At 33.3% G+C, this 19,874-nt stretch overlaps 4 protein-coding genes across 13 annotated transcripts in view; 1 reads left to right on the top strand and 3 right to left on the bottom strand.

Moving 5' to 3' along the window:
- The window catches only part of LOC108769422 (tyrosine-protein phosphatase Lar-like), a 328,651-nt gene that overhangs the window by 174,497 nt on the left and 134,280 nt on the right, over positions 1–19,874 (top strand). Inside the window, exon 1 of one of the 10 annotated variants that reach the window (XM_018520406.1) lies at positions 3,669–3,871. The exons of the other annotated variants lie outside the window; for them this stretch is intronic. The gene's annotated coding sequence lies outside the window, so the exon portion shown is untranslated. Of the gene's footprint in view, positions 1–3,668; positions 3,872–19,874 lie in introns of those variants that run through there. 10 annotated transcript variants of the gene reach the window in all.
- On the bottom strand, positions 8,314–9,642 carry LOC108769419 (uncharacterized). The gene has a single exon (XM_018520393.1). The coding sequence runs from the start codon at positions 9,556–9,558 to the stop codon at positions 8,344–8,346; it is 1,215 nt and encodes a 404-aa protein (XP_018375895.1). The 5' UTR covers positions 9,559–9,642; the 3' UTR covers positions 8,314–8,343.
- Positions 11,389–12,687, bottom strand: LOC108769420 (uncharacterized). The gene has a single exon (XM_018520394.1). It carries the CDS (start codon positions 12,600–12,602, stop codon positions 11,403–11,405), a length of 1,200 nt encoding a protein of 399 aa, XP_018375896.1. The 5' UTR covers positions 12,603–12,687; the 3' UTR covers positions 11,389–11,402.
- Positions 16,351–17,670, bottom strand: LOC108769421 (uncharacterized). Its single transcript, XM_018520395.1, has one exon. It carries the CDS (start codon positions 17,594–17,596, stop codon positions 16,400–16,402), a length of 1,197 nt encoding a protein of 398 aa, XP_018375897.1. The 5' UTR covers positions 17,597–17,670; the 3' UTR covers positions 16,351–16,399.

The following is a 19,874-nucleotide window of genomic DNA, read 5'->3' as shown; positions in this document are numbered from 1 at the left end:
TCCTTTTACCGATGCAATCCACTAGTTCACGAACTATATTTTCGCATGAATGCCTTGAATTCGTCTACCTCGTTCTTTGACCCCGCTCGCAGAAGAATTCGCATCTTGACTGTCTTTTATTAAAGAAAATGCGCGAAAGATGCAGTCCGAGAGTTCCTCCCCCCCTCCCTCTCTCTCCCTTTCTTTCTCTCTGATTGGCCCGTTTGAACGATGTATGCCGCAAATAGCTTTACACAGTGTTTAAGAAAGTTAAACTAATTTCATAATTCATATTTTATATTATTACTGCCATTTATCTTTGATATTGATATCATTTTAACATTGATAAATATTCAATCGTACTAACGAGAAATTTATTTTTACAACGAACGTCGTCCGTATCTGTAGATTATTTCGAAAATATATCTGTTATTATTTGATGTATTTACGGCAACAGTCGCGCTCATGTCAACGCGTATTTGCATGGAAACTGCATATTTACGATGTCAGCAGATACGAAATCGGACAGAACAGAACTGTATCCCGATACATAGTCTTAGAGACCCAATTACACGTATGACGATCAACACAGCCGCTGTAACAGCGCGATTACGGGGGAATATGGTACGTGCTGGGCCAAGATAGCAGATGCTCGTGAATCTATCGACAGGTCAGGTACGATGAATATCGGCATCCAATAATGGACCGGCGCCGCTGTTTGCCCCAAAGTGACAAAAGAAAGAAACCGAGTTTGTGTACGAAGCGTAATCCACTTGAAGTACTTGATCGAACGGACACTCCGGGCTGATAATGAGAAAATTGCCATTAATCAAACAAACGCTGAAAGATCGTTCTTTATCTTTCTTCTTTGTAAAATATACGGACGATATTAACAGGCTGTCTTGCATTATAATCTTTTTCGCGATGTAGAGTGTGAATTTTTTAATAGTATTTCATTCGGCTCTCAATCGTATGAGTGTTATCATGTAAAAGTTTGCGATTTTGCGGACGATATCAGTATGCAAACTTCACAGAGAGTCACATGCAATTAACGTATAATTCACGTTGCAGTTTTCCAATTTCACTTGCGAGAAAGTTGCGCTGCAATGCAACTCGCGTGAAAATGACGCATGGAATCCGTACAATTTGCATCGTAATTTAGCGGTTGTGGTGCGGTAGATTCATCATTTGACCGGCTAAATCATGTGGTTACCGAAGTAGCAATGGCTCGTATATGGAGCGACAGTGCGTATGCAGGATATCTTTTAATTGTCACGTTAATTCCATTATGCGGCGTTGTGATATTCTTTGAGAAAAAAGGAGGGATTATTGCTGGAGGAAAATAATTGCTCTTACCACAAAAGTTAAGAACCAGTATTCATAAATTATTAAAGAAATATTACTTATAATAGTTTTTAAAAAAGCCGTTTTCTTCAAATTGCAGAAAGAAAACTAAAATTATTTTCTTTTCAGAAAGAAGCAAATATGGCAGATTTTACGAACACACATAAATTTTTTCGACAAATTTTTTTTATCCTTGAGAAAGGAACCGAGAAAATTAATGGAAAAATAGGAAAAAAATGGTTTTTTCAAAATTTTTTTTTAAATTACTATGTTGCTCATAAATTATTAAATATGTTTTATTTGTATAAAAGGTGTTATTTAATGAGAAGTGCATAATCAGAAGTCTAATATGTACAGAATTTTATAATAAAAAAGATATATTAAACAATTTATAAGTAATTAAATTTCTTCTTCTTAATTTTTGTCGGCAAATGAATTTAAGGCATAAAAAAATCAAAGAAAAATATTTGATCTTATTAATTATCTTTTTATTACGTTATTTTTAATATGATCATCAATTGCCGTTTATTCCAGTTCATGATGATAAAGTACGGCGTACAACTTTATTATTGTAGCAGTAGGATGCGTATTCTTAGGTAGTACTTTAGGAGAGAATGTAGAGTACGAAGCCGCGCGTGCATCGATAAATCGAGTCGGGAAAACTATCGAGAGAATTTAATGAGCCATGCCGGCTTTACTACCCCGCGCGGCTTTATTACCACTCCGTAATTTAACGTGCATCGATTTCTTGTCGTTGCAAGGAATTAAGTACGATAATTCATTAAACTTGGCTGCTTCTTGGTAACAAGAGCGTGTCCGAATTCGTTACCTTTTTCTTTCATTTGTCTTTATTCGATACAAACATTACGGAATCAATCGTATTACATAGTTTGCTATTTTTTCTGAAATTTACAACCATCTTAATTACTACTATGTTAATTACTATATTCGGAAAATTACTGTAGTTAATTACTATATTCGGAAAATTACTGATGACATTGTCTTCGTAAATAATAAATTTTTCATCGTGCTTGTATTACGTAAAAAAAATATCACGTTGTTTTATGCAAGATTTAAAAGTTAAACGTGAAAGAATAACGTAGTTATCTATTTACTACGGGAAGTAGTTCAAGGATTACGACGTAAAATTCGATTAATATTACATTTATGTATTCACAAATACTTTTTTTTATTACTTTTATGCAATGTAAGCTGAAACGTATTTTATAATTTTCCACGCATACATGTTGTTTTGTCGATATTCAAGTCAAATATTTCGGTTTACATGAAATTAAATTTATAATTCTCATACATCTTACACCAACATCGTCTGCTTTATAAATAAATATTGCATATCGCAACACAGAAATTCGCGAAACGGTATTTACAATGTTGTTTTAGACGATGCTTCAATTAAGTCCCTTATTATCGCGGCGAAAATCTGGACGGAACTTGACGTACCAGCTTATGAGGGTTCTCAGTAAGCTTAATGTTGGCTGTATGATGAAGTGGGTGACCGGGAAACTTTCCGACTATACATGCGACGCCCACACCCGGGCGATGTCCGAGCACAGCCGCATCGCGGCCGGTTCGCGAGACCTCGGAATAAATTGACCGACGTCGCCAATGGTGGTTGTTTATTTTCGAAATTAAATTGAATTGGCCCATAACTTGCCGGTCTATTAGCCTGGGGGACCAGGCTAGTTTGCTCGTAAATCTCCGGAGTATCGGACCGGTGGCACATACGCGTACAGACTATCGTACGCGTACGCGTATGAGTGAGCGTGTATTTGCTTGCGCGTGTGTTTGCCGACGGCAGGGGGGGTGCGGGTATTCGATTCGTCCCCGACAATGCGTCCGGAAGCTCCCAGGAAATACATGGGCGTGGTGCCGAGATAAATGTACTCTCGCATTTGCATACTTCTCGCCCTCACGCTCGCCATATCCTCCCGACGCGACGTTCGCGTTCGTTCGGTACTCCGCTCAAGATTCTATTCGCACTTGTCTACCTTCTCTTTCCTTCGCCTCCTTACTATCGTCTCCTTACTATTTTCCTATATATAATCTTCTCTCTATCTTCCCATCCTTTCCGTTGGTTTAGGTGTCCTTGTCGATTATATCATTCAAGATCTGAGAATATCAGATATCTACATACACACGGATGTATATGTGACCAGAAATTAAAACGACAACATCCGCGAATAAATGCAAAGTCCAGAGTGCCAGTCGTCATCTTTACGTAAGGATGTTGCGTAAGGAAATCGCTACGATGTTCCGAAGAAAATCACTTATCGGGGCAAAATTCGCATCGGAAAAATCCGCGGTTCTTTTCGAAATCTTAATCTTTTGAAAGTGTAGATCGTATATTCGAAGAATCGTTGATAAAAATCGATCGTATGAATAAAAGATAAACGATGTCATTATACAAGGAAATCATAGCGAAATGTTCCAAGTGATTGAAATAGCTCGACGAATGATTGAAGCAACTGTTAGGTCGTTGTAAGCAGTGGGAAGTACCTCCTTCGCGAGACAAATACGAGAACCGAAGGTAAACCGCCCCAGTATTCCCGCGAGATACTCCTATCGGAATGCGGATGGTGGGATGGATTTATTCATCCTGCTTGACTACTCGCTTGATTATCGGAACGAATCGAATAGTTTCTGTCGCTCTCACGTGGATGTATTTGTCGAGAATATCCGTATTCCGAATAATTTATTGGAACCTTAAATAAATGTGCGCGTATCTACTTATCTATTTATTCAAATTAACATTTAAATTTAACGCTGGTTGATTCGAAATATTACATATTTAATCATTCCAAAAGGAATAACAACAAACAAGTCATAACAATGTATCCGAAATGTGCTAATTTATCTATACCTTTATTTATATCAAATTCTAAAATAATTCTCACAGCACGTCTGTATCTATGCGATATATATGAAATGAATTTATTTATAATTTATCAAATTTTCTTATTTTATTCCTTATTTGTTTTGGATTGCCAAAATGGGTCAGTATTCAATATTGTTGAAATATCCAATCTCTCTTGAAGTTGTTTTGTATTAATAGGGATCGATAATATCAACCTATATAAATATTTTGGTTTGGTCGATATTCCGAGATAAAATCATTCAGGTGAAAATTCTCTGAATAAGGACATACATTTATGTTATTGATACTGAATAAGAATGTTTGTTCTTTTGATATAAATATAAATATGTTCAATCGCGTAAAAACACATCGTATTCAGTAATTAATCTATCATATATAAAGCCATACAAAAAGTTAACCATTATTTTGTTTTCTTCTCTGCAAAGATCTCAATGATTAGACACGTAAGAGTTATAAAAAGCCGTACGAGGTTAAGTAAGAGTACGTAACTACATAAGGCCAATTAAATATATATGTGTACGTAAACAAGATGAAATATTAGAAGTATAGAGTGAAACAGTGGACGTACACACACGGTTTATTATTAAATACGATACTAGCAATATAGAATACGAAGAATTTCAAGTCAAATCTCAGTCAGCTTCATTAATTTTTCCATCGCTTACATAAGTTATTTTTCTCTCAATTGAAAGTCGATTTTATAATCTAATATAAGGTAATGTTTCTTATTATTTACTATTAATATCCTGGTTAATTTTAAGAATTAAAGACACGTTTCGCGCATCAGACAGAAAACAATTTTAATAATGAAACATATTAGTCCAGATATATTGAAAAATATAAGAATATAGAAATTTTGTACGTTATTATCTTACCACAATTTTACCAACTTTGATATTAAATAATTGGTGAGAACGAAAAATACTAGCTTTTGATTTGTTTCAAGAAGATATCAGAGAAGTGACAAACGATTGTTTACGGGAATCACTTTCTTCGGAATCGTTACAGAATGGCAACCTTCTCATCCTCGAGCTCCGTCGATAGAAGACTATCGAGGAACTCTGTGGTGGCACAATGCTCTACTCGAACTCGTAACTGCAGTCCGATTAAAGTGTTCCAGCACGTTTCGTACTTCGTTCTTGTTCCAGCCCCTCCCCCTGCCTCCCTTCCTCTTCTTCTCTTCCTTCCCCTCCTCATAGAAAGTCTTTCCATTGCAGAATACGTATTCCACCTGTTTTTCTCGATATCGCATCTATTTGGCGAGTTCGACGATTGTTAAACTCGCTCCAGGCGGTCCTCGAAAAGTTTCGCGCTAGGCGATGTATACGATGTCGCATTCTTTGGCCTTAACGATCAAACTTATCCCGGGCGACGCTTCGACAACTATGTGGAAGACGACAAGAGAGCCCTAACGTTAGCGATTGGTGGCTTCTCGAACTGTTGTAACAGCCTTGTTCGCTTAAAGCTTAAAGCAATCAGTGTTTTCCACACCGTTAAAAGAATGTTTAATCTGTTGTATAGTCTAAAGATAATAAGCTGTGAATGCTATCACTCACAATTAGATAAGAAAACTTTTTTACCTTAAATCAAAACTGTGGAAGTAGTCCTTCTGTATAGGCAATACAGATTTTGGAGTACATGTATGAAATCCAAATGGATTTCTGTAGTTTTTCCAAAATCTTATGTTTTCCAAAACTCTAATTTTTTTTCACTTTATTTATTGTATACTTTCATCTACTTTAAGTATTTTACATTACTTTTCCAAAAAAAAAGAAAACAATTTACAGAAAAATGATTTTATAGAGCAGGAATTCCAAGAATATTAGCATTGTACGAGTCTCATTTCATTATCAGAGTCAATATGTGTTACGCAGTTACACTCTTATCTTAAAAGATACATAAGATTGTTAACTCAGATAATAAATTTATTGATTACAACTGAACAAACAAAATCTATTAGTTTTATCCTCGGTTTTATCTTAAATAATATGTTTATGATGTTGACACAAAGACAGGAAAATATCGCATTGATATTTTTTGCGTCAACAATGCTAATTATTCATAAAGATAATGATATAACGTATTAAAAACGCAAATTTTATATTAAGATTTTATTTTAATCTAGGAAATAGGAAAAAGTCGTTAGGAGCTAGATCTGGTGAATACGGTGGATGGTCAATCAATTCGAACCACAATTTATAAATTTCTGTTATGGCGATCGCCGATATTCGACTTTTCCCATTTTTATAAAAACATTGACATGGACTGGCACAAATGACTGTCAAACAACAACTAAGCGTTCAAAATGACTACAATTTTCACAGGTATCTTTCAAAACATGTACGATTGTAGTACCAGAATGGGTTTTGACGAGTAATGCCATATATTGAGGCTCAAAACTTTTCGAACGACCCTCATATTAATTTTAAGATATTTCCGTTTTAAATTATTTTTTAAACAAGACATGTATTTGTAATTTTTATTACAGTTATAATTTTCTTTATAAATATTTTTGAGATATTAAGATTATTTTTAATTACGATTATACGTATATCGTACAAAGTGTTGCGAAACATACGTGATTCATCACATTTTATGTATAATCATAGTTCTCTATAATTAGATGCAAAATGAATGTTTTGTTTTTTAAGAGTATTACGCAACTATATGTTTGCGATGTTTTTCAACTCGTAGAAATAACAGCGATTAATATAATACTATCTATAAAATTGACTTTTTATTTCTGTAACGTAAAATATTGTTTTAAATCAGAATAGCGCAGTATAATTACTATGTCATAAAATAACTTGTAATACTTTTACTGCTCTCCGGGTCGCGAGAGTTTAATCATTTTTATACTAATAGAGAAGAAAATTTGACTGTGCATGAACCCCTCGGGCATGAGTTAGCTTCGCGATAAACGCTACTGCCAGCTTGGAAAAATATATGGAAATGACAAAGTTATTCTGAGGGTGCTTCTTTATTTGAAAGGCAGATCCGGACTTGCACGGACGAAAGAATAATTTTACCAATGTGCACGGGATACTGCCGCAATATCACGCCTGTTTTGAGTGTCGCGTATACATATAAGCGGAATCCAATTTTAACCCGCTCCTTATCCACGTTGTTTCATTTCCGCGAGACATATATATATTCCGCGCTAAATCCGCTAATTATATTCGGCTATTTTATCCCGAACTACTTATTTTAAACAGTAAATTTAAACCAATCTGAATGTAATTTTATTTCGGATCCTCAAAAATTAAAACCGATAGTAGAAATCAACAGGGCGAATGAGAGTACGGTCTTATATAGTTTTTAATTTAATCCATAGTTTCTCTCTCTCAAGACGGTTTCTTTGTTTGTTGGTATTTTTGCCACGTCAAATCTGTCAATTTATTGGTAACTCAAGTTTGACATACAAAGGAGAAACACATTAATTTTTGTATTTACTGAAGAGAACTCTAAAGAGTGTCGAAAAGTACAGTTGATCACTACTTATGAAATAAAGGAGTAATAAAATTTCTTACTTTATTACTTTGTATAGTGATTAACACGTCGTACTCTCATTCGTTCTGTTGATTTCTAGTATTGGGAGTAAAATTATACTCAAATATATAAAATAGTGTATGTGTATGTGTGTGTGTGTGAGCGTGTGCGTGCGTATATATGTATAAACAAAATAAAATAAAATAATATTTCTTTTTTGTTCCAAATAAGGGATTGGTTTATAAGATTAAATAAGTCTCATTTCATTATCAAAGTCAATATGCTACAAAGTTATACTCTACTCTTATCTCAAACGGTACACAAGATTTTGATCCATAATAGATAATAAATCTGTACCTTTTTTTCATCTTTGAAATTGCTTAATTAAATCTGACATAAGTGTTACAATATAAAAACATATTTATTATAATGTAAAAGTATATTTATATTACAACGGATGTGTGTATTTATTACAGTATATTCAATTACAATCTATTTACACAGAAATGCTTTTCATATCTATGTTATGTATTTATGATATTTTGTCAAATATTTAAATTTACTCAATTTATTCTTTACAATTATTAATTTATAATAATCTGACGTTATTGTATGTTATAAAATAAAATTGTCTCTTATGAAAAATATTCTAAACAACCAAGATCTTTCAAATGTAGCAACATATCAGCTAATATCTTGGAAATTTTATCTCCTCCTAATTGTTTGTTTTGTCTTGCTGTTTCTTCGGTTTCAAACTCATTTATACATGTCAAATTTCCTTTCTTTAGGTATCCCATTAATACTGGTAAATAAGAAGATGCAATAACGAAACCGAAGAGACTACCTCTTTTGTAATCATCCAGCAAAGCATCGTATGAATATTTTTCGCTGTCCCAAATGTTAGCCTCTAAGAGATATTCCTTTAGTGCATCATGATAGGCTTGTATAATCTCGAAGAACTTATCTTTCCTTACTTCATTCGAGCAAGAGAGACAAAAATATGTGGAAAGATCAACGACGGGCGTTGTATATCTCAAAAATGCAAAGTCGATCAGTATTGCTCGATATTGTCCATCGTTTTCCGTCTTGAAAAGAATATTGTCCAATACAAAGTCACCATGGCACAGCGTAGACAATGGCTCTCGCGATTCCACCGTCTTCATCATCACTTTATCAAACGCATTCGAGAGTAAGGCTTCCGTTTTATCACAAAAGGCTGTGTCATAACCCTGATTGCGGAGATATTCCACTGCCCGCGTTGCGGTCAAGTTGAGATAGATTATACGATTTTCATCTACCATTCTGTCATATTTAATTTCTTGAAGTTGTTCTACGATAGCGAAAAATTTTTCGCGGTGCAATTCCTTCATCACATACCCTTTTCCGTGGAATCGTCCAATCTCGCGCATCGCTGCCAATGTATATTCTAAAGGAGTGTCGTACTTACATGGACTCGCACAAGAATAATATCCTTGTTCATTGACGTTCTCCAGAGCGATCACCGAATCGACAGGCGGTCGTTCATCGATGTAGAAGCATTTTGCAAAATTTTCATTTGGTTGGACATACATACGGTAAAATAAAATCTCGTTATGAAACTGAACGTCGCTGCGAATTATCTGTCTAAGAAATTCTAACTGTGTTGGTTTCTTTAGTATTATAGAAAATTTTTCACTCTGATTCTTTGTCCTGTTCTTAAACTTCACGCATATATTATAGACAGTTGACATAAGATTACCGGTTTGTTTGGATATCTCATACCGAGCTTCGTCGATATTTTCTTTAAGATTCTCAATAATTTTTAATATAATCTCTTTATTCCATTTCTTAACGTCTTCAGTGTGAGACATTTTATTAGCAGTAACAACGTGTAAATCGTTATGCACGAGTCTAAGAATCTGTAAATGCAAGACACTCTACAGACGGGTTCGTTATCTTGAAACTTATACTGAAACTTGTACAATACTGTCACTCTGATAATATTCTCCAGAGAGATTATAAATGCAGCTAATTTTTCTTTATAAAGATCGTAAATATAGCGTCAAAAGTGGGGATACTAAAAATTTATAATACTATGATAGCAGTGACGTATCAACGTGACAAAGCAGTGTATGTAATTAATTCACAATTATATCTAGAGAATCAATAACTATAATTGGTTGATTAAAATTATTGTATACAATATACACAATATTTTTCTATACAACATACAATATTACGGCGGTATACAACATCTGATATAATTTTGCAATATTTTCGAAAAATTCGACAAAATTACCGTAGTATTATTGTTATATGCTCAGCGATTAATTTTTAGAATATAATATATTTTACAATAAATCGCCTTAAAAATGTGTTATACAATAAGATGCAATCAGATTATTATTTAATTTTAAAATTTTATCTCTAGTGTTATAAACGGTATTATTAAATGGTAGTCAGTATTATTATATCTAATAGCTTATCTCTATTCTATTTTTAAGTGAGTTTAGAAAATGATAAAATACTTTAAAATAAGAGACTAATGTCTTTTATGTGCTTCACTCTGGAGGATTAAACGGTTCATCTCCGTCTCTCTTCTTTGGCGTTCGAATAGATGTAAAAAAAAACGGGGTCACGAAAGATGCTTTCGCGAACAATACGCGGCCACTCGAAGAAAGCTGGAAGAAAGTAGATGAAATACGGAATCGTGCGAAGAGTAACGAATGACTGTAGAAACTGAATGACTCAATGTAAAAGAACGTGATTTTTTTGGTTCGTAACATGAGATTAACGAAGAACATAATGTAAGCGTGACAAATTTAGCGAATATTTAATATTTTATAAAACATTTATAATGTTAGCAATATTTTCAAAGACCTATTGTGTTATTTATGAATTTTGAAAAATCAATTCTGTTGTTTTGTTATATTTATATGACTAAATTCTTTAGAAATATTTTATATTTTGTTCCTTGAAAAGATTTTATAAAAATTACATCACTCATAAATATAAATGCAAAATAATGTATATTAAGATCTGATAGACTGTGATCTTTTTAATTGTACACAGTTATTGTAATGATAATAGATATGTATATGCTGAAACAATGAATTATAATTAATGCTAATAATCAAATTATATCTTTTTAAGTAAAAATGTTGTATTTCTTTTATCTTTTTAAAGTTGGATATTTTTTTGAAAGAAAGATTTTTTGTTGCACGACTTTAAATAAAACAGCTATTTTAGTATTTAATATCTCTAACTTATCCATTAATTAAAAATCTATCGATTTATCTATTAATAACAGTATATTTTTACTTATACTAAATATACACGTAACTGAATCACAAACATCTATATAATATATTAGACTGCTAACTTCTATGGTTCACGTATAAGTATAACCTTATGTAAAAGCAATGCGTGCAGTGGATTCGCTGTATAGGAACATTAAGTAAGAAAGAGACATCACAGAATCAGATGACCAGCCTCTTTGTAATTAACTTTGTAATTAAATTACTGTACGTAAAAATACATAAGATGTCATTGCATTCTGCGCATATCATACACAATTCTTGGCAACGGTCAAAGGGACGTAGTTAACAATCGCAGAAATACAGATGCTGTGAATTAAAGATACATCTTTTTTAACTCATAGTTTATAATTATTGATTAATGATAATCTACGCATCTCGGAATAAACGCATTGTTATTAAAAATATGTTAAACAACCAAAATCCATCAAATGTAATAACATGTCAGCTAATATCTTGGATATTTCGTCTCCGCCGTATTGCTTTATATTCCCTTTACCTACTGTCAAACATACTAATTGTTCAGGATCTAGAGTGTAATACCCTCTTAATATCGGTAAAAAGAAGGATGCGATGATGAAACCAAAGAGACCACCTCTCTTGTAATCGTCCAGCAAAGCCTCATACGAGTATTTCTCGATATTCGAAACGCCAGCCTCCAGAAGATATTTTTTCAATGCATCGTGATAAACTCGCATTATTTCGAAGAATTTGTCTTTTATCATTTCATTCGAGCAGCACAGACAAATATACGTGGAAAGATCAATGACGGGAGTCGAGTATCTACAAAGCGCGAAATCGATTAGTATTGCGTCATGTTTACCGTTTTCCGTCTTGAAGAGAATATTGCTCAATGTAAAATCGCCATGACACAACGTGGACAATGGCTCTCGCGGCTCTACTATCTTCATCAGCACTTTGTCAAACGCTTGCGAGAGTAAAGCTTCCATTTTATCGCAGAAGGTTACATCGTGACCATGATTGCGAAGATATTCCACCGCTCGTGTTGCGTTTACATCGACGAAATGCTTCCATTCACACATCGCATCGTATCTAATTTCTTGAATTTGTTTCATAATATCGAAAAACTTTTCGCACTGCAGCTCCTTCATAACGTATCCTTTACCGTGGAATCGTCCCATCTCACGAAATGCCGCTAATGTATATTCCAGAGGAATGTCATACATATATGGACAAGGACAGTATCCTCGTTTGCTGATGTTTTCCAAGGCGATTACCGAATCAAAGGGTGGTTGTTCATTGGCGTAAAAGCATTTTGCAAAATGTTCACCGGGCTGAATGTACATCCGATAAAACAGTATCTCATTATGGAACTGATAATCAGTACGATTCAGTACTCTATTTCTTTCGCTCTGCGTTGGTCTTTTCAATATTATAGAAACTTCCTCGCTGTGACTGTTCTTGTTTTTAAACTTTACATTTAAATAGTACTGTATAGACATTATATAGTTGGTGAATCCGCAAACTTCATATTGAGCTTCATCAACGTTCGATCCAAGATTCTCAATAATTGTTGTTGTTATTTCTTTTATCCACTTGTCTTCAACATGCGACATTTTATTTATATACTGTGACATGAGAACTGTTTTGATCGATTTTAAGTGCCAAAACAAAGCAATGTTCTAAGGAAGTACATTCGTGAATTGTCCAAACGATACTGTGTGGCTCTATAACATTTGCTTCTTTAACATGATTAATGTTTGTCTTGTGTATACATAAGATATGTCCAATAAAATGATACGAAGAGTGGGAGACTTTATAGTAAAGACCAATTCAAGCACTTAATTCCTCGGAACAAGGAAAAAATTTAAGATTTGTTTGTAAAAGAAAGAATGAATGTAAATCATCTCGATTATTCAAACAAATGATTAACTTAAATTCAGTGAATGTAGTAAACACGTTTTTTCACTGAGCTGGAGGGTTTAATCTACGAGACTCATTATCAGCGCTTCTTTTATCAGAAGATTGAAATTAACATGCAAATATCAGTATTTTAATTCTATAATGTTCCAATATTCTTCCTTTTTTAGTTTTTTAACTTCACTGATTATCCAGTGCCAAATATGCCACTGAATAACTAGTGACTATTATATGATCCACTGATTCAGATTTAGAGAGTAGATGCATATAAGGAAAGAAACTATGTACTTATTAAAGAAGAAAAATGTGTGAGAAACGTTTTATTGTGTTTCCATATATTAAAAATATCTCAGAAAGAGCGGCAGCAGTGATAAATAAATCAGAATTTATGATAGAATTTAGAGTTATCAATAAACTTAACAAGATAATAAAAGCACATAAGGGTGATAGTAGCGAAAAATAATGTTTATAAAATTCCGTGCAATGACTGTAATACTTCATATGTAGGACAGACTAAAAGAAAATTGGGAACGAGATTTAAAGAATATAGTGGCAATATAAAGTTAGATCCTTCAAAGCATAGTTATTTCGGAACACATTACAAAACTTAATCATTCTTTTAATTAGGACGGTGCATATATATTAAATTCGAAAAATCATTTCCAAAGAAGGACGCTTTCCGAAATAAAAGAACAAACAAATAGGATAAATATGAATAAAAATATGGAATTATTAAATAGTACTTATTTTGATATTCTCAGTGAACTTTCTAATTATAAACGCCAAAATTAATGTATATCCTTTATTGACAACATTGTATCGATTTATATGTATAGATATATGTTTAGTCCTCATATTGCGAACTATTCGAATGTTTCTATTCTGTTATACGAGCAAGACAACTGCTACAGTTCCGACGATTTTTGAAGAAAAAGATAGATTGAGAAGTAATTGCACTCTCTTTTGTAACATATCGCATTATTCTAATATGCTGAAAATTCATGTGAATCCATTGGTTTACTTGTTAATATAAATTTTTCGAATCTTGATATACATTACCCTGATATTTGTTTTATTTATTTATAGCATTTTATTTCACGATTAATTTTTTATTTTACTGATTATCATACCTTGGTTATATCTACATTTCTTTTGGCAATGTCGGCCTTATTATTGGCCATTGACTACCACTTATTCTCGTTATGAAAACGAAGAATCAGTTAATGTATTTTTAATATAACCAATTTTCTCACTATTGTACATTTGTTTAACGTTATATTGTCGATTGCGATTTTTTTAGTCTTTATGTAATTTCTTCTTCTTTTTCTTCTTCTTACGTTAGGCCTGTGGCCTGTGTTACTAACCTCTCTCATATGCTTGTGGTGCGCACACTGATTATTCATTTGCCACAAAGATAAATGTTGAGAAGCGGTGCTTCCCAAAAACCGCAGTTTTTTCTTCAGTAATGAACAAAACTAGTTATAAAAGGACATGTATAATATAGCATGTTTTAAGAGGGGGCTTGTGGTTTTTGTGGGAAAAAAGTCTATTTCAAAAACGAATAAGAAAGTTATATTTTTGAATGCGTGGCAAGTCGTATATGCTCATAGACAGGGAGAGGAAGTGGCATGGACCCATGGTGGAAAGATTACATTTGTGTGCAGTTCGGCCAAATACGTCTACTTTTGCTCCGCGTCGTCAATAGGGTTGAAGGGCTACCAACTGCGAAACGCGAAACGGGGCGATATTCATAGTCCGTTCTTATTTTAAAACCATTAAATAATGTCTTAAGATGCTAATATAGTCCTCGGATTAACTTACGACATCTTAAGATTGTACTTAAGACAGTAAAGTCTTAAATGTAAGAACTACTATGAATATCGACCTGTTTTGCATCGTGAAGTTGGTACTGAATCTTTCCTTGCACAAAGAGAGGGCAGAGATTTAGAAAGAGACACTATCCAACTGCACACCATGTTATACTTTCCGCTATGGATGGCCCTCGCTTCGTGTAAAAAGTCGTTCACCCATTGGCAAGGAGAAAATGGGGAGAAAACTTCGTTTCGTGTTGAAAAACGTATGCGTGGAGGCAGTACATGCCGCCCTCCAAAAAATATAACCTAACTCAATCCATATTTTCGTATTGGGTGGCTTGTTTTGCATTGTAAAGTATATGCAAAGCAAGAGCCACCCAATACTAAAATATGGATTGAGTTGGATTATATTTTTTAGAGGCAGTGCCATTCCCCGCAAGTACTGTGCCTTCACGCATACACTTAATTATAACGCGAAACAAGGACTATTATTTATTCTTATCATTAACAAGATTTAAAAATTCGTATAGCACATTGAAAGCTGTTAATTGCGAGAACTACGTCGACTGTTTACAAAATACCTATGACTTTTTACGATTTTCTAATTTTGTTTATATTTAAAAAATAAGACAACTTTAAATAACAATTTAAAATTGTACGCACTCTCGAAAATGTAAAAAGAAAAATTAAAAAAGGTAAAGAGACGGATTAATAAGAGTAAAACGTTGTAAGCGTTGCGCAATTTCTGTATGTGTAAATTTTCGATTTATTTGGACGTTTCAACTCACGTTCGAGTTATCATCAGCAATAATCCACAAAAATTACAGAAATTGAGTTGAATCCTTGGCGAGAGAACCCTATCAGTGATCACGAGTTACACATGGTTGATAAATCCAGTGGGAATCATGACGAACGAGGTTAACCTTCGTTATTTCTCATCCAAGGATCCGGAAACGAGACATTTATAAAGGTAAAATCCGCAGTACATGTTTATATATTAAAATTTTTAGTAACCAGCATTGTGTCAAAAATTACTGATCATTCGTACCAAAAGTTACATTTAAAAAGAAGATTACTCGAACGTGAGTCGAAATGTACAAATTTGCAATTATCTCACTTCTGTTGCTTGATTTTTTGCTGATGTTGTCATCTAGATAGAGTGTTACTAAATATATCTATTCAATTTCTCTACATCAGTTCCGATGGATAAATAAATTTAATTAATTCTGGACGTTTTGTTTTTTATTTATATCTTTATCATTGTTACATTTTTGCGCAAATCAGTACTAGCGCTGACTCCTAATGCCTCGTGATTCTATATTTATTTTTATTCCGTAAATATCTATAGAATTGAATAGAATTGAAAAGAATAAATAATGAAATTAAAAACGATTAAATAAGTAAACAAATATATGATTATTAAATTAGAAAATAGCGAAAGAAATAAGAAACATAAATTTTAAAATGTAAATTGAAAATATACATTCTTATTTATACATTATACTTACGTACAAAGATTATATATATTTGTACAGATTTTTCTTTTTATTTACATTGTATACGGTTGAAATTACATTTGCAAACTTTTTTATTTTGTATATTATTTAGATACTCTATAATTACTTTATTGATACTATATGCATTAATGCTGATACTATGTGTATCGTACATAAATATAACATAAAAACAACATTATGCGATTATAAAAAGTGTTTTAAGAAACCAAGATCCTTCAAATGTAACAATATATCAGCTAAGATCTTAGACATTTCATCTCCGCCTGCCTGCTTTACTCTCCTACAATATTCTACGATACCCATTTCTAGTATTTCTTGGTCATTTAAAGAGACGTATCCCATCAATATTGGTAAAAAATAAGATGCAGTAACGAAACCGAAGAGACCACCTCTCTTGTAATCGTCAAGGAAAACGTCGTACGAGTACTTATCGACATTCCAAATGCCAGCCTCTATCAGGTATTCTTTCAACGCGTCATGATAAACACGCATTATATCGAAAAACTTGTCTTTCATCACTTCATGCCAGCAGCACAAACCAATGTACGTAGAGAGATCAATGACGGGAGTCGAATAGCTACATGTCGCGAAATCGATCAGCATCGCATGTTGTTGTCCATCATCTTCTTTCTTGAAGAGAACGTTATTCAATGTAAAATCGCCGTGACACATTGTGGACAAAGGTTCTAGTGGTTTAATCGTCTTGTTCATCACTTCGTCGAATGCATTCGAGAGTAAAGCTTCCATTTTGTCGCAGAAAGCCGCGTCATGGTTGTGGCTGCGAAGGTATTCCACTGCTCGCGTTGCTTGAGAATTGATAAGAAGCTTAAACTCACTATTACCGTACTTAGATGTTTGAAACTGTTCCACAATATCGAAGAACTTTTCTTTCTGTAGTTCCTTCATGACATATCCTTTGCCATGGAACCGTCCTATCTCGCGCATCGCCGCTAATGTGTATTCTAATGGAACGTTGTACTTGTATGTATAAGGATAGTACCCTCGTTTATTGACATTCTCCAAAGCAATTACTGAGTCCATAGGTGGCTTCTCGTCGACATAGAAACATCTCGGAAAATTTTCATCCGGTCGAGCACACATCCGGTAAAACAATATTTCGTTGTGAAATTGCGAGTTGCTGCTCATCATCTGTCTCCAGATTTCTAACTGTCTAGGTCTTTTTATTATTATAGAATGTTCTTCATTCTGATCAGTCAGTCTATTTTTAAACTTGACGCACACATAATATATAGTGGACATAAAAATATCGGTGGGCTCGCTTATCTCGTACTGAGCTTCATCGATGTTTGGTTCAAAACGTTCAATGACTTTTGACATTACCTTTTTGGTCCATTTTTGGAAATCTTCATCGTAGGACATTTTTAGTTGTGTGATATGCGATTTGTTGAGTAGCTGTACGTCTTGATTACGTCTGCGAGTAACGCTTACTGAGTCATGGTATAATCGCTGTTTATATAAAAGCGTCTTCAGATATAGCCACCGTACCATTACGTATTAACGTCAACACATTTATTAAATATTGAATCTACGTTTGATATAGATAATTATATATCTCATACAGTACCGGCAAAAATTATATTACCTTTCGATTTTTTTAACATAACTTTTGTCAAAGTGAATCGAATGCGCTTAAATTTATACAGTAGACACTTGGTAGCAGTTGTACCTTGCACGTAAAGTATAATGAAATTTGAACGCATTCGATTCACTTTGATAAAAGTTATGTTCAAAAATCAAAAGGTGATATAATTTTTGCCGGTACTGTACATGTGTATGATAATGATTGCGTTCAGCAGAGAAAACAGCTTTACAACTGTTGTAAAATTCTTTAATATGATTGATCTTGCTCATTGTAGTTCCTTATTGGATTTAAATGTATAAATCATATTTATATTAAAGAAGAACCCCGCACAAAATCATGGGATTTTGGCCCTCGGTGAAATTGGTTGAAATTTTAGTATGTTATAGTTCTTGACTCACTAATCAAAAGTGTCCATAGACACAAAGCCTGAAAATGACTAGTTTTTTTGTTATAGCCGTTTAAAGTTTTATTTTATTAATGCCTCAAAAGCAAGTTTCTGTAATAAATCAAGAGATTTTAGATAACAATATACCATCCACTCTCGCCACTCTTGCTCCCAATTCCACCCCCACTCCATCCTCACCTCTATTCCCATACACATACGCCCGCGCACGCATTTTTACTATGTACTTAGATTTTAGAATTGGAAAGAATACGGGCGTTAGGAGTCAGGCGCAGAAAACGTCGTGCAAATAATACACTTATGAAGCTTGAAACTTCTTTATTCAATAAACGCGCTTACATATTTCGGCTTATTTTTGAGCCTTCTTTTTAGAAACCGTGTATCTACTGACTATTTAAAATTAGAAGTGCGTAAACAAAAATTTTGTATATGTAAAAAGATTATCTTTTTTAATATTGATTCTATTTTTAACGGATTGTTCTAAAATTATCTTTGCCTTATCTGTGGCTAAACATAACAGACCTACTTTTCAATTTTTTTATCATACGATACTTAATATTAGATTAATCGAAGTATCTCGAGTGAGGAATTATATATCGAAGCAAAGTTCGTTTACCTTGACCAGTGTTGTAACCTATACATAAAGACATGTTTGTATATATAACCACGTAATTTACACATTAAGTACGTGGATAATTAATAATGTAAATTCTTATTTTATATTTTGCGTAAAAGCATAAGTATACATCTCTCTAAATATTATCATACGTAAATTTCATAGTTAACTATAAATACAACAAATGTATCCGCATGCTAAAATTTTTACAAAATTATCTTAGAAAAGAGAAATAAGAAACTAGACAGATTGTACGTAATTTCTTAACAATTTATAGAAACTTGTTATATAAATCTGTAGAAAAATAACTCTTTACCCAATGTAACGTAATGTGTTTTAATTGCCATTTGCAAGCATTTATCTTAGATCGTAAATAAAAAAAACGGAAAAAATCCTTGACCACGTACTAACGGAACGAATTGAGTTCTACGCCTGGAGAAGTGGACGTTTTTCTGGTCCGGTAAAGTGCATCCCAAGGGCATTGGATAGTGCTGTTGTCGAATAGACAGAGCATTTGCATTCTCCATCTAGAAGAGATATATTCCGTGCTGTTTCTTCCGAGAGAAAAATTTAAGAAGTAATCGCGGTTGACGTTTTCAATTGTTTGAATGGAAGCTAAATATCTAAAATTTATATCGCTTCATAAACGTCAACTATAACGAGATTAGTGAGAAATTTGAATACTTCTTACATTCAGCTGTAATTAATAAGGAAAATAACAGTAGAAAAGAACAAATAAATTTAGCGATAAAAACTAAACACTGAATATTGCAAGCGGCAAAAAATACAGACACAATCACACGTCAATGATGTAAAAAAAACTTTTGAATCTACACATGGTTTGTAAAACAAATCAAATTTTTCTTTCAATAATGCATTTTCAATTGGGAATTTAATTTATAAAGTGATAAAAATACATTAAAGGCTGGGTTCAGGGAGACGCTATTAGCACTAGTTGTGTCATTCTATCTTCATCGTCCATTAAACGTGAAACAAGGATAGTATGACACAAATAGCGTTGATAGCGCGATCCCCG

The sequence above is a fragment of the Trachymyrmex cornetzi genome, unplaced genomic scaffold (genome assembly GCF_001594075.2).
Source record: "Trachymyrmex cornetzi isolate Tcor2-1 unplaced genomic scaffold, Tcor1.1 scaffold90, whole genome shotgun sequence".
NCBI lineage: Eukaryota > Metazoa > Arthropoda > Insecta > Hymenoptera > Formicidae > Trachymyrmex > Trachymyrmex cornetzi.
The sequence above is the reverse complement of the archived record's forward strand: the minus strand, read 5'-3'. Positions and strand labels throughout refer to the sequence as shown.